The 16,245-nt window shown below is 42.2% G+C and overlaps 1 protein-coding gene across 1 annotated transcript; it reads left to right on the forward strand.

Annotated features, from left to right (window-relative positions):
• Positions 1-4,179: 4,179 nt before the first annotated feature.
• On the forward strand, positions 4,180-7,439 carry LOC129422518 (uncharacterized). Its single transcript, XM_073867314.1, has 2 exons — positions 4,180-4,403; positions 4,634-7,439. The coding sequence occupies exon 2, from the start codon at positions 5,331-5,333 to the stop codon at positions 7,437-7,439; it is 2,109 nt and encodes a 702-aa protein (XP_073723415.1). The 5' UTR covers positions 4,180-4,403; positions 4,634-5,330.
• The last annotated feature ends 8,806 nt before the right edge of the window (positions 7,440-16,245 follow it).

Here is a 16,245-nt window from a genome sequence, read left to right on the forward strand (position 1 = left end):
AGAATTTACAGGACAGTCTGAAAAAATATGAAAGCCTGATTAAATTCTAATGTTAATGCATATTTTGTGATAAGATATGAAGACCAATGTTAGATACAGTTTTCATGACCTGATTTGGTATTCAAATGGTGAGTATTAAAAAAAAAAAAATTCTACATGCAATAAATGATATCAAACAAGGGACATCTCATTGAAAAGCTTCTACAAGAATTTACTTGAAAATCTTTTTAAATCATATTTAAACAGGGTCCAAGTCCAAGTGGAAAAAACACTCAATATTGATTAGAATTTCATGCCTGAGGTGGGAAAATGTATTTTCTTAAAGGTTTGACTAATCCACTATCACATGAAATGATCAAAAATATAACTATTTAAGGTATATATTTAAAAAAAAGTATGACCCAAAAGGCACCCATCTCAGAGAATGACTCAAATAATAATGATAATAATAATAATAATAATAAATAATTATTCTTCTAAATATCAATTAAGCGTCATTAATAATACAAATAATAATACAAATACTTCAAAATGTCATGCAATTATTAATGTCTTTAATCCCACTCTTTAAACTTCCAAATAAAACAATTTTGTTTCTTTCCATTTCCCCGGTTTGTCTTCTTTTCCGTCTTCCATGTGTCAATGTCGTAAAATGAGGGCGTGGGGGAGGTGGAGACCTGAATCAATATGGGCGTGCCACTCCAATGACGATCGTCTTCAGCCGCGGCATCCATGAAGGGCAGATATTGCGTACACCTGAAAATCAACGGTACGCACAGTTTCATAAATCAGGCGGTGAGAGGAGTGTACGCATAATCTTACACCAACATATACGCCCGTTTCTACGCAAGAATGATAAATGAGGGCCAATGTGTGTATATCCACTGACTGCGCTCCGAATCCGTCACAGCTCCGGCCATCCGCAGCCCTCCGGCACAAATATTACGCAGAGCTTCTATTTTTGACGGATGCCGGACAGCTCCGCAGGGCGGAGCCATGACTTTATCGCGTGATCATACCTGAATTCGCGAGAACTCGTGTGTTTTTTTTATTAAATCTTTGCAATACAAACATTACAAACACACACACACAAATAAAGTCATTAATACAGAAACAACAAACAATAGACAAGAACAGAGCCAGGGGGAGTTTCAAGATAGAGCATAAGTAAATGTTTTAGCAGCCTTTTTATTTTTATAATTTTGGATGGATTTGATGTACTGCTCTGTCTACGCGAGATCTCGTGTTGTGATCTGGGCTGGTTTGTAAAAACGGCATAATTCAACGGCATATTGGGCAGAGACAGAACTCGGTATCGCGCGTTCATCACGTGAATTTGCGAGACCTCATGGGTCCTCGTCACTTCAGCACGCAGCCGCTCTGCAACAAATACAGATCTGGTGGGTATTGACGGACGGCGGAGTGCGGCGCCGTAACGCAACGGAGCTGATCTGCAGCCGCTCCGCAGTCGGGAGAAGGGTATTCCTGCACAACTGGAAGCTGCAGTTTTATGACCGCAGTTTTATGACCGCAGTTCTATGACCCTACGTTTTTGTGACAGCGCCAACTATCGAACTGGCAGTGTTGCGAACTTGGCGACTTTGTCGCTAGATTTAGCGACTTTTCAGACCCCTTTAGCGACTTATTAGCAACAAATCTAGCTACTTTTTCTGGCATTGTTGGAGACTTTTTGGAGACTTTATTTGAAAGCACTTATCATTCAACGAGCAGCTACCGCTCCTTCCGTGGGCTCCACCCCCATACCAAAGCACTCACAGGCGGCCTCGTGCAGCAGAGCAGAGTCTCTCCCATCTGCAGTCAGGGCAGGAGATTATGTTTATCTCTTCGCGGTCAGACGGCAAAATCCTGTATGCGGGAAGCCGGAGCTGCCATCCCGCGATGACTTACATTTATGGCGGGATATAAATAAATGGTCTTTTAATAAAATAAATCAATGTACAAAAATAAATGTGTTTGAGTAAGCTGAGCAGCAGCACATTCAGAATAGACAAAATGAGTTTACACGTTAATGAGCTATATACCTACAAAAAACTTTTCCTCTCACATATCATATTAGAAATAGTAGTGAGATTACTATATTGATATAATTATGTACAAACGTTATTACAAACTAAACCAACAGGGGCCCAGAACTGCGGAAGTTCGGTAGGTGGCGCTGTCACAAAAACGTAGGGTCATAGAACTGCGGTCATAAACCTGCGGTCATAAAACTGCAGCCTCCGGTTGTGCAGGAATATACTATTGGCAGTCGGTGGAAATCCGGGGTAAGTCTAACAAGCGTGAGGGCAGCGTTAGCCACGCCCACTTATTTGCATTCCGCGGAATAGAAAAATCTGTTACGTCTGACATTTTATTCCGCGGTAACGGAATATGTGACCAGGAAAGTAGGGACACAAGTCGGATCTGGGGCATTTTGAGTAGATCCTGAAAGTGCAGTTTCTAAGCTTTCCAACGATGTGTAACACATGGAAATATGATAAGATTTGAAGAAGTTGTGGCCATTTGAATGTAACACATTCAAGAAAGAGAATGCTGAGAAATTTGAGAAAGAAAAAAGTTAACACTTTCCCTTTTCCCTGGCTGGAGAGACAATAGGGCTCATTTACATCTCATTTAGCTAAGCCATACCCCCTGTAAAGCCGTTTTGAGATACAGCTGTTCTAGCAGCATATGTAGTATTTTATTACAGAAGTCCGAATGACAAAATGCAAAAATAAACAGGACTTTTAACGTTACCTTTGCGGGGATCACAAGTCGAATCCAGTCTGTTTCAGATGTGTGAATCATCCAATGATTTTTGTCCACAAATGCGTATAATCTGTGAAATATAGATATATATAGTGTATTTCGCATGAACTTCTGGTAATACAATATAATATACAATCTGAGGACTATTTACATCGTAACATGTAAGGGTATATCAGATTACACTCCGATATTTACGTTCCGTTAAACACATGAACCCGCCTTCAAAGTTTGTATTTAAAATAATAGATAATCCAAAAACAACACCGTCGAAAACGTGAAGTCCTTACGAGATGTTACCAATCGCTCGCTCGTTTATCCATCAGCCAATAGGCTTGTTTGAGATGCAGCTTGCCTTGCCTGAAATTCAGACGAGAGCAGACGGCTGCAGTGAGGGGAGGAGTGAAAAAAGAGCTTTTAAGTCAGACATTTCACCAATCTCGCAGTCCAGTCGACTACAAACGTCAGCATAGGCAGAGATCACGTTCGCGTATTTTATCACGGATTAAATAGATGCAACTTAAATACCAATAAATTAATTTACATAAAGATGTTTATAAGGAGAATCAACGAAGGTGAACTGTTCGTTACTGGAAAATGTTACTTAGTAAATGTTGGGATGAATAAATCTAGTGGTAATACAAATTCGTTTCAGTTGTGTGAAAAATAAACAGCTCACAGTACAAATAAATCAACACCAATAGAGGAATTCATAAAAAATATAAATGTCATAGTAAAGAACAACTGAATTAAAGCAACACTATGTAGTCTTTTGACCTTTAAATAATGTCTCTAAAATTATTTCAGTGATAGAACAACTTTTAACTGGACAAATTGTACTGTTGCTGCAACCTGAGCAGCCTCCTAGCTGCTACAAGGACACTCTGAAAGTGGCGGTGGAGGGTAGGAAACACAGCCCCGCCCCTATCTCTGCTTGCAAAAGAGTGTCTGATACCAGGCACTGTTGCGCTTTTCAACCACATGGGGGAGCTGTAAGTCATTTTTACATTGAAACTACATAGTGTTGCTTTAATATAAAAACTACTAACTTACAGGAATGAGAGTTTTTAGAATTAACAAGTCATCAGCTAACATAACCTGGCCAATGAGCATTAAGCTGTGTCGTCAGCAAGTCTTTTCCCATCGTGCTTTTCGTCAACGCAGTCGGTGGAGAGCAACTGCGCTCGGCTGTAGAATCCGACGAGCCCGCCTCTCCATCGCGAGAATTATTAATTTGCACACGTCAGCGTGACATCAAAGCAAGTCGGACGTAAGTCGGACACTTTTCTAACCGACATGCATCTTGCGCGGATCACCGGTGATCGATTCTGCGCAGAATTTGCTCATCTCAAACAAGCCTAATGACTTCATGGAAAATATTGATAGACAAAACATGTAGCCCATTGTAAGTGGCCACTGGAGGTCACTAAGTTCATGCTTCCATTGAATGTCAATCATATTACCGGGTTGAGACTGCAACCCCAGAATCTGAATAGCGACAGATGGTTTCTCTGCTTGTGTTTTCTTGCCTGTGTCTGGGGGACTTGGATATGCCTTTTTGATTATAAAGTCAGCGATTGTTGCAAGCAGCATTATATTGAGGATTTGCAGTTGCACCCCTTGGTGAGCGGAATGAGGTGTGTAGTTTGTGTTATGTTTATCAAACTTTTATTTATATCATTGTCTGTTTTGCAAGCTGTTCGCGTGGTCTGAACGCATCACGTGTTAACAATGTTTATATTTTGTACCTTTTTATTTCTATGTTTTGAATGTAATTTGATGTGAAAAATACTGTGATAAGCTTATGAGTATAAAAAACAATGTTATAATCAGGTTTATGTGACCTGCTATTTGTGTTTACTTTTAGTTTTCACGGTGCTTATGAAGAAGATTGAAAATAAATGATTAACGTTACACCCGTTAGAGACTCTCTGCTTGTTATCGGGAAACCAGGGGGCAGCTACAGTGAAAACTCAGCCGCTGAGCCATCCATCCACGCCATCTTCGTTCAGCTGATATGAGATCGGCCAACGCTACACGTGCGAGTGTGTGGATTCCATGGCTGCAGCGAGAGGCCTTCATCGACTAAGCTGGTAAACTCGACTTGAGACATCAATATAGAAGTCAGTGCCACAAACGGAATTACAAGCTCAGTTAATTCATATGGGACTTTGCACATTTTAAGAAAATAAAGAAAGGCAATATCCAAATTACTTTAAGAGGATTCTGACTGTGCTACAAGGTACTGTAAATGCTAGACCAGTAAGACAAAGTACAAAGTCTAATGGCACAATTGTTTCACTTCTCCTGAAAGACTTTAACCCTTTAACTTCACAACTTTGAGAAACAAATTGTCTGTTTGCAAATTGTCAGCAGTAATCTTGTTAAGACATTTGTATTGTATCTGTTTACTCTTTGGGGTCCAGCACAAGTGTAAACGTCTGATGTAAGTGGCAGCATAGTTGAGAAGCCAAATCCGTCATTTACTTCAAATTGAGTTTAGACGTAACCCCCCCCCCCCCCCCAAAGCTTTATAGTTCAAACAGATCTACTGAGTCTTTACAATGTCATCTCCTGCCGACAATATGGAAAACCCTTCAGAAGCACACCAGACTAGGTCAAGCTCCCGTGAGCGTAGTTTAACAACAAAGGGTCAAGAGTTACGTGAACAGGAAGCAATGAAAAATGAAAGGACATTCAACAAAGCCTATGATGCCTGGAAACACGTAGCAAAGGAGGTTAGAACCAAATTAAAAGTTTTCTGCTCTGCTGAGGATCTTGATAGGATTCAAACAGAAGTCAAATCTAAACAAGCTATAGTACACCAAAATTATGAACCCATTCGACGCAATCAAACCGCTACTCCAGTTATCACCAAAAGAATGGATGCATGTGACACTCTAACAGTTGAGATCTGCGACCTTGTCAGCAAACGACTAAAGAACATAGACGAGGCTTTCAATGACCAACTAGAGAAAGCGAGAGTGAGAATAGCGCTAAATAAGGATGATTATGGGTCAGTTTTTGGGAATACTAAAACAGAAACAGTAACTTCTGAATCATTACAAAGATCAGAACTTAACTCAAGCGTCAACTCAAAATCCTCTAGCAAACGTGCAGACGCCGAAGCAGAATTAGCAGCCAAAGTAGAAGAGGCTAAAGCCATGCAAAAAATACAAGCCCAACAAGCGAAACTCGACAAACTGGAAAGTGAATGGAAACTCAAGGAAACTCAAATGTTAGCAGAAATAAAGCAAAGGGAGGCTGAAATAAAACAAAAGCTAGAAGCGGAAAAGACAAAGTTGCAACAACTACAAGTAAATAGTGAAGTAAGAGTAGCAGCAGCTCGCGTGAGAGCCTATAACAACTTTGATGGTCTCGAAAGTTTTAAGGAAGACACAGATCAGGAAACTCAGCATGATCAACAAGACATGGGACCTGAGATCTCGCTAAATCCGCAAGCAGCACCTTTCCAGCCTCACTTTATACCCTCCAACGTGAAAGTAACTCAGGAGGAAACAGGTCTCGCTCAGGCAATTGCAAGCTCACTTACCTTAAGCCGCCTACCTGTTCCCGAACTGACTGTGTTCTCTCGTGACCCCCTAAAGTTCATAGACTGGAGGATATCTTTCTTGGCTCTCATCGATCAGAAACCCCTTCCTGCTAGTGAGAAAATGTTTTACTTAAAGAACTACCTCGCTGGGGAGGCACGTAAGGCCGTAGAAGGATTTTTCTTCCACAACTCAGAGCAAGCATACAAGGGCGCCTGGGCAGTCTTACAGGACAGATATGGAAGTCCATTCATTGTCCAAAGAGCATTCAGGGACAAGCTCACAAAGTGGCCAAAAATTGCGGCAAACGATCCAATAGCATTAAGAGAGTTCGCAGATTTCCTTCAAGGCTGCGCCGAGGCCATACCTCACGTCAAGGGCCTGAGCATTCTAAACGATTGTGAAGAAAATCATAAACTCCTTAAAAAGCTGCCTGAATGGATGATACGCAGATGGAGCCGTATAGTTGTAGAAGAGCTAGACAGGTCTGGAGAATTTCCAAGCTTTGCACACTTCACAGGATTTATGCAAGAAGAAGCTCGCGTCGCCTGCAACCCCATTGCATCCCCTCTCTTGATGAACCTTAAACCTAGCGACGAGAGATTCCCAAGAAGAGCTAAGGCACTCAACACAAGCATACAAACGAAAAGTCCCATCTCAGGAACCATCGAAAACCCAAACTTGAGGCTACCTTGCTTAGTCTGTAAGGATGAAACCCACGGCGTCGTGAAGTGCCCAGCCTTCGCAGCAAAGACTCCAGATGAAAAGAAAGCCTTCATCCTTGAAAACCACCTGTGCTTCGGATGCCTAAGGAAGGGGCATATTACCAAGGCATGTAAGAGGCGTCACACCTGTGGTACTTGTGGCCGACGTCATCCAACCTGTCTGCACATAGACAGAGACAGGAATCCCACTGAACCTGCAGACAGAGAGTTTACGGCTCCAGGGAACCGTACAAGCAAGGAAATTCAAAGGGTTATGTCACATGCTTTGACCCAGCATAGCTCTGCTACATCTAGCATTGTTCCAGTTCTCGTGTCGTCAATCAAAGAACCCAAGAAGGAAACACTCACCTATGCCTTTGCTCGACACCCAGAGCGACTCCACCTTCATCTTGGATGATCTGGTTGCTGAACTTAATGTAAGTGTACAGCCTGTGCAGCTTAAACTCAGCACAATGACAGCTGTCGATACAGTCATAGCAAGCAAGGCTGTGTGCGGTCTACAGGTCCGGGGACTCAACTCTGAAATTTACGTCCAACTACATCAGGCGTATGCACGAGAGTTTATTCTAGTCGATAAGTCTCACATCCCTACTAGAGATACAGCCCTCCATTGGCCTCATCTGAAAAGTCTGGCAAAAGAGTTGCACCCGCTTCAAGATTGCGAGGTGGGTTTGTTAAAGGGATACTTCACCGATTTAGCATTCAGCTTTGTATCTGTAGAAACCCGGCAGTATTACTGAATGACCATGTTTCCCTCCCTCATTTCCCCATGAGAGGAGAGATATCTGCATTTTGGTTCTGCAAAAAAGTCCTCCGATGATGTAATATGACGATTTTTGCATCATCGGAGGACTTTTTTGCAGAACCAAAATGCAGATATCTCTCCTCTCAGGGGGAAATGATGGAGGGAAACATGGTCATTCAGTAATACTGCCGGGTTTCTACAGATACAAAGCTGAATGCTAAATCGGTGAAGTATCCCTTTAATCGGCTACAATTGTCCGTCAGCTCTGGGTCCTCTGGAAGTGATCACTGGTGAACACAGCGAACCATTCGCGCAAAAAACTCTGCTTGGATGGAGCATAATCGGGTCAACCAATCCTTATTTGGACAGACGAGGAGATGAAAGCTTTGTGCATCGCGTCGCAGTGAAGGAGGTACCATTGGCCACTGATGTGTTGAAAGTACTGGAGTCAGATTTTAATGAGAAAGGTTACGAGGACAAGTATGTATCACAGAACGACGTTCACTTCATACAGTTTCTTAATGACAACATTAAACAGAAAGATGACGGCCGTCTCGAGATACCTCTACCCTTCAAGGACAATTGTTTCCCGACTCTACCGAACAACAAAAGGCTGGCTACTCTCCGACTGCAACACCTAGAGAAAAAGCTAAGGGCTAACAAACAGTACCTCGAGCAATACATTGCTTTCATGGGTGAAATTATACAGAAAGGTCATGCTGAGCCAGCCCCTCCATTTGCTGAAGGAGAAACGGTGTGGTATATTCCCCACCACGGAGTGTACAACCCTAAGAAGCCAGGGAAATTAAGGGTCGTGTTCGACTGCTCGGCAAAGTTTCGAGGGATCTCCCTGAATGACACTCTGCTAACGGGGCCCGATCTGATTAACTCTTTAGTAGGAGTTCTTTGTCGCTTTAGAAGAGAAGCTGTGGCTGTGATCTGCGACATCGAAAAGATGTTCCACCAATTTAGCGTTTCGCCCAAAGCCCGCAACTACTTGAGATTTCTGTGGTGGGAGGACGGATTGCTCAACACAGAACCACAGGAGTATAGAATGTCGGTCCACCTTTTCGGAGCTGCATCCTCCCCAGGATGTGCCAACTTTTGTCTTAAAATATCTGGCACAAAACAACAAGGAAAAACATCCTGTAGCCTCTGAATTTGTGGAAAAGAACTTCTACGTGGACGATGGATTAACCAGCGTCCCTACAGCCAAAGAAGCCAAAGAGTTAATCATCAGCGCTCAAGAATTGTGTCAAGGTGCCGGCCTGCGGCTGCATAAGTTCAACTCCAACCTTAAGGAAGTTCTTTCCTGCATTGCTCCCTCAGAAAGAGCCATAAGCACTGATACTTTTAACTTCCAAACTGATGCAACCTCAGAAGGACTCATACTTGGTATCCAGTGGTCAGCAGAAAACGACACATTCAGTTTCCACTAGGGTGACCACCCGTCCCACGTAGCGCGGGAACGCACAGCGTTTGAAGCCCAATTCATGCGTCCCGCAAATTGAGACCGTGTCACGCATAATCAATGCTTGCTTAAAAAAAGTTGGTCGCTCTATATCCTTGAGCCCCACGCAGCCAAACGAACATTACTAGACAGTTCAGGCTCGCTCGCCACTCGCACGCTACTGTTGCCCCTCAGCTGAACTGCTGACTAGGTTGTTGTCAACTTTTCGTTGTTGTCATGACAGCGCAGTCCGCACGCAGCCACGCACGTGCATTCCTTTTAGATGCGCGCTTTCCAATTCGAAAAATGGAGAAAGAGACTGAGTCTGACTCTGCACCGCATCATCAATTAAAAAGAGAAGGTGTGGGTACAAGAAAGACTGGGAAAATAAATATTTGTGGCTGAAAGTCCTAAAGATGTCTCCAGTTTTTTTCCCCTGCGCCTGCCTTTACATGCAAGTTCACCATCCTTCCGACCTCTTCTCGTTCCGTGAACCCCTGGAGTTGTGAGTTAAGACTTTTTTAACTGTTTCTGTGTTGTTGAGCAACTTCAATTCCTGTTAATTCTATAATTTTATATTATAATTTATTTAAAGTGAATAAATTATAATGAAAAATAAATTAAATAGCTAAAGTAAATCGTAAGTGGAAGTGCATGTGTCAATTCATTGAATGTTCAAAATATTATGAATCTTTATTTTAAAAAAATACACATTGGTTGGCCTATTCATGAGCATACACGAGCAATGACACATGTTTAGGGGAATAGGGCATTATTAATATGCCATGTACACTGCAAAAAATGATTTTCAAGAAGAAAATGTCTTGGTATTTTTGTCTTGTTTTCGGTGGGAGTATCTAAAAATTCTTAAATTAAGATGCTTTTTCTTAAGGAGCAAAACGACCCAAGAAAATAACTTTAGTTTTTAGACCAAAAATATCAAATTTAAGTGATTTTGTGCATAAAACAAGGAAAAATCTTAAATGTAGTGTTTTAGAAAAATGTTCAAGATTTTTTTGCTTACCCCATTGGCAGATTTTTTTGTTTTGTGCACAAAATCACTTAAATTTGATATTTTTGGTCTAAAAACCAGACTTACCTTCTTGGGTCGTTTTGCTCATCAAGAAAAAGCATCTTCATTTAAGAATTTTTTTATGTTTTTACTGAAAACAAGACAAAAATACAATATTTTTTTCCCTAGAAAATACGTTTTTTGCAATGTACACTCTAAAAACAAACGGTGCTATATAGCACCAAAAGTGGTTCTTTGCTCGTAATCATAGAAGAACCATTTTTAGTGCCATATAGCACCGGTGAAGCACCTGTGTAGAACCATATAGTGCTATGTAGAACCAAATGTGGTGCTATAGTGGTGCTATATGGCACCTATATGGTTCTACACAGGTACTTCACCGGTGCTTTACCGGTGCTATATGGCACTAAAAACGGTTCTTCTATGGTTACGATTCAAATCAACAGTTTTGGTGCTATATAGCACCGTTTGTTTTTTTAGAGTGTAAGGTGGTATGTGCTAGAAATGGGTAAACCACTATCAATAAGTCGGCCCGTGGGTCAGGTGCACCGCCGGGTCAGGGAGTGTCCCACATTGTCCCTCAGAAACACACCCCTTGTCCCCCCTTGGGCTTATTAGCAGGTGGTCACCCTAGTTTCCACGGTAATGTAAAGGACCACTCCCCAACTCGCCGTGGTCTCCTGTCAGTTGTGGCATCCCTGTACGACCCTCTAGGGTTTATAGCCCCCTTCATTCTGAGTGGCAAACGCATCCTACAGGAACTATGTTGCAAAGGCATTGAATGGGATGACCCTATTCCTGAGTACTTGCGTTCACGGTGGGAGGAGTGGAAAAACGACTTGCAGAATCTTAAAGAAGTCACCATACCTCGTTGTTATCATCCTCGAAACTTCGTCAAGATCGTCAGAGTGGAACTGCATCACTTCTCAGACGCTAGTACCATAGGTTATGGGGCCTGCTCCTACCTAAGATACAACGACAGGAATGAGATACACTGCAGCTTCGTTATGGCTAAAGCCAGGGTAGCTCCCCTGAAGATCACAAGCATTCCACGATTGGAACTCTCTGCTGCAGTCACTGCAGCCAGAATGAGCATCATGCTAAAGGCGGAGTTGACATGAAAATCGAGCAAGAATTCTTCTGGACAGACTCACAAGTAGTACTCGCCTATATTAACAACGAGGCGTGAAGATTTCACGTGTTCGTGGCGAACCGTGTACAATTGATAAGAGAGATTACAGACCCAAGCCAATGGAACTATGTAGACACAGCCCATAACCCAGCGGATTATGCGTCTAGAGGTCTTCTTGTTCGTGACATCTCCTCCACTAGCTGGTTGTCAGGACCCAAGTTTCTGTGGGACCAAAAGCCACTGCCCTTGCTTAAACCATCTACCGAGTTGCTTGTAGGTGACCCTGAAATCAAGTCAATTCAAGTGCATGCTACTCAATCTAGCGAACAAAACGACATCTTGGAGCGACTGAGTCGATTTTCCACCTGGACGACACTGATTAAGGCGGTAGCCAGAATTAAAAGACTTGGGTCTAGGCAGAGCCATTCAGCTGGTGAAGTTGTGACCGTTGAGGAACGCTCGAGAGCCGCTAAGGTGGTGTTTCAGCTCGTTCAGCTGCAAGCCTTTCCCCAAGATCAAAGGACGTTGCAAAGAAATCTCAGTGGGAGCACTATTCCAAACTCAAGTCCTCTTCGTCACCTCGACCCCATTTTGGAGGAGGGACTTATTCGTGTTGGAGTAAGACTTAAAGGTTCCACTCTCAGCCAAGAACAAAAGCACCCCATCATTCTCCCTAAGGACAGCTACATTACCAAGCTGATTTTATCCCATTACCACGAAAAGACCTGTCATCAAGGTCGAAATCAGACTATGAATGAGCTGCGAGCAAACGGATTCTGGCCTCTCGGTGGGAATAAGTCAGTCGCCAAATTAATACATGAATGTGTGAGATGCCGGAGGCTCAGAAGACCGACTTAAGAGCAACGAATGTCTAAACTCCCCAGAGAGCGCTGTGAAGTCTCTGCTCCTTTCACATTCTGTGGACTGGATTGTTTCGGCCCATTCATCACTAAACGAGGCCGCAAGGAGTGTAAGAGATATGGACTTATCTTCACATGCTTAGCTTCTCGAGCAGTTCATCTTGAAATGCTGGAAGACATGACCACGGACGCTTTTATCAACGCCTTGAGGTGCTTTATTAGCCTTAGAGGAGCTGTTAGTCACCTTTACTGCGATCAGGGCTCAAACTTCGTGGGTGCGAAGAACGAGTTAAAGGAAGCGCTCAAGCAATGTGACGCAGAGGCTTTGAAAGCTTTTCTTGCGGACAGACAGTGTGAATTCATTTTCAACGCCCCGTCTGCGAGTCATGCAGGCGGGGTGTGGGAACGCCAAATTCGGTCTATTCGTAATGTGCTGAACATCACAATTGCTCAATGTCCAGGTAGATTGGACGATGCTTCCCTGAGAACCCTACTCTACGAAGCTATGGCCATCGTCAACAGCCGTCCACTAAATGTTGATGGAATTAATGACCCAATGACTTTGGAACCTTTAACTCCAAACCACCTTGTACTGATGAAGTCTAAGGTCGCCTTACCACCTCCAGGAAAGTTCGTCAAAGAAGATATGTATGCTGCAAAGAGATGGCGCAGAGTACAGTTCTTAACTGAACAATTCTGGAGCCGGTGGAAGAAAGAATACCTTTTGAATGTGTCTACGAGGCAAAAATGGCACGTACCTCGACGCAACTTGCAAATAGACGATATAGTCATCATCAAAGAGGATACACTTCCAAGGAATCAGTGGCAATTAGCTTGTGTAGTCGAGACTACAGAAGGATCAGATGGTTTGGTTCGTAGAGTAAAGGTTCAAGTTGGAGATAAAGGACTACAACAGAAACAAAGTCATAGCTACAAACATTCAATTATTGAACGGCCAATTCAAAAATTGGTACTTCTCATTGAAGATAAAACCAGTAAGTTAACGCCTTGTTAACTAAGGGAAAACACTTACATCAGACGTGTTCAGTTAAGGAATGTGAAACAAGTTTATATCTGCTTGCTACTTATATTCATATCCTTTATAGTCTGCTTTTCCATAGTCTAGAAATCATGTTCTGGATAACTGTTGGTTAATTATTTCTTTTGAATTCATTCAGTATAACATGATTTGGTGGGAGTGTAAGTGGCCACTAGAGGTCACTAAGTTCATGCTTCCATTGAATGTCAATCATATTACCGGGTTGAGACTGCAACCCCGGAATCTGAATAGCGACAGATGGTTTCTCTGCTTGTGTTTTCTTGCCTGTGTCTGGGGGACTTGGATATGCCTTTTTGATTATAAGTCAGCGATTGTTGCAAGCAGCATTATATTGAGGATTTGCAGTTGCACCCCTTGGTGAGCGGAATGAGGTGTGTAGTTTGTGTTATGTTTATCAAACTTTATCTTTATTTATATCATTGTCTGTTTTGCAAGCTGTTCGCGTGGTCTGAACGCATCACGTGTTAACAATGTTTATATTTTGTACCTTTTTATTTCTATGTCTTGAATGTAATTTGATGTGAAAAATACTGTGATAAGCTTATAAGTATAAAAAACAATGTTATAATCAGGTTTATGTGACCTGCTATTTGTGTTTACTTTTAGTTTTTACGGTGCTTATGAAGAAGATTGAAAATAAATGATTAACGTTACACCCGTTAGAGACTCTCTGCTTGTTATCGGGAAACCAGGGGGCAGCTACACATTATATAAAGAATACAACGATCTCTGTGTAACTTCTGTGTGTTTGGACTCATGCTGTGCTGCAAGACGTCGAAGTACCGCGAGAGCAAGTCGAAATTAAACTACTCCGTAAGATTTCTTAAAGAGCTCTCGCGGTACTTTGACGTCATCCGACTGCGGCGCCCCATAAAGTCAGTGACGCGGCTGACGGACGATGCGGTTGACTGTTATTTGTTCCGCCCCGGCTTTTTTTATATTTGTTTTGTTTTGTGCGCCCGAGCTTCATTTACAGTCTGGGGAGACGCACGCTATAAGTTTGAAAAAAATAAATAAAACTAAGCAAACATGTCTAAGGGACAGAGCAGCCACGTCACTACAGTCACATGACTTCACGCTCGAGCCGGAAGAGAAGACAATGCTGAATAAAGTCATAATTCTTGCTATTTTTGGACCAAACTGTATTTTCGATGCTTCAACACATTCTTACTGACCCACTGATGTCACATGGACTACTCTGATGATGTTTTTATTACCTTTCTGGACATGGAAACCGTACATAGATTTTCAATGGAGGAGACAGAAAGCTCTCGGACTATCTAATGTTAAAACATCTTAAACTGTGTTCCGAAGATGAACGGAGGTCTTCCGAGTTTAGAACGACATAAGGGTAAGTCATTAATGACATTATTTTCAGTTTTGGGTGAACTATCCTTATTCAGTAGTCACGCTGTTCCCTTTGGGGGCGGAGGCGAAAACACAAGCTTATCCAGTATGTAAATATACACACAGACAATGACGCCCCCCGCTGCACGCTAGAATCTCCGGAAAACAAGCCTATTTTAACCGCAAAATGTACGCTTTTAAATATACATAAACTGCTATCTCAAACATGGAGAGGCTTCTTCGTGATCTCAACTAACAGATTCTGCAATAAAATGAAAATCACAAATTTTGGGGAAAAAAGCTTTGTTTCTCATTTTCTCGAAACTTGTGCTGCCGACTTGTGTCCCTGGTTTCCGTGACGGGTCACATATACCGTCATACCGCCCAGCCCTATTAGAAGCTTCCTAAAAACCTCTCTCAGATAGCTCTATTAGGGTGGGGGATTTTAGACAAGTGGTTTTGCACCTTTTTGGCTCCCCCTTCTGGCTTAACTTGCAATCTCATTACTGATTGGCTGACTTTGCTGCCACTCAAAAATGCAGCCAATTATTTTAAAGTGGAGGGGCAGTGAGATGCCTGTGATGTCATAAGCATCAGTTTTTCAGATTGGGCCGTTTTCTGGCTGACATTTCTAAAAGAGAAATTTCTATGAGACTGAGATGTTTAGCATGTCTAGCACTTTTTGTATGTTCGTGAATGCGGGTAGACTACCATTATTCAACAAAGACAAGGTAAAAATGGTTTTTCATTCTCTGTCCTAGGGATGCAGCGATTAACCGGTTTCACTATTAACCGCGCTTTAAAATGTCACGGTTAAGTAACCGTAAAGCCTCCGCTACACCGCGTTTTTTTGTTTCACGCACGCACACACAAACCAGATCCACGAACCACCAAGAGGCGCGTGCGGCATGCGACATGCTCGTTAGCGCACTGTATTACAAAGCTCCGCGTTCAAAAGAATATGTGCCCGTGACACGTCTCTTGGTTGTTCGTGAATCTGGTGTGTGTGTGTGTGTGTGTGTGTGTGTGTGTGTGTGTGTGCCTGCCTGCACGGGTGAGTGAAAGAGCCACACTCCAATCGGACTGTGCAGCATTAAAAACCTCCTCCTCGCGGATCAAATCCGGGCGGGGCTCCTGGTGGTCTGACTGCATTTAATAACGTTGAATTATTTTAACGCGTTAACGATTTATGAATTAATAGCATGAGTTAACACGTTAATGCTGCCAGTCCAAAATGACTCACAGAACCCAGTCCAGGATGACCCTGTGTTATTATTCGTTTTGAGAGGCTCTTATCATTTTTACTAATACTTCAAACAAATCAAAATAATATACATTTAGTTTTATATTATATTTATAATATATTATAATATTATAATATATATTCAGTCCAAATATAAAATTAAATTTATTCAAAAGATCATTAAAATGAATAGCCTACAGGTTTCAAAAGGCACCTATACTGTTTAAGTCAAAGCCTGCTAGGTTATTATTATTATCATTTGTCCAAGAATTACAGAAAAAATATACAAACTGAAAATACAAAAGAATTTAGCAATTGTTAAAAAATGTATTC

The sequence above is a fragment of the Misgurnus anguillicaudatus genome, chromosome 1 (assembly GCF_027580225.2).
Source record: "Misgurnus anguillicaudatus chromosome 1, ASM2758022v2, whole genome shotgun sequence".
Lineage (NCBI taxonomy): Eukaryota > Metazoa > Chordata > Actinopteri > Cypriniformes > Cobitidae > Misgurnus > Misgurnus anguillicaudatus.

Excerpts from the sequence above, each read along its gene's own strand:
- LOC129422518 (XM_073867314.1), top strand. The coding sequence starts at position 5,331 with ATGTCATCTCCTGCCGACAATATGGAAAACCCTTCAGAAGCACACCAG.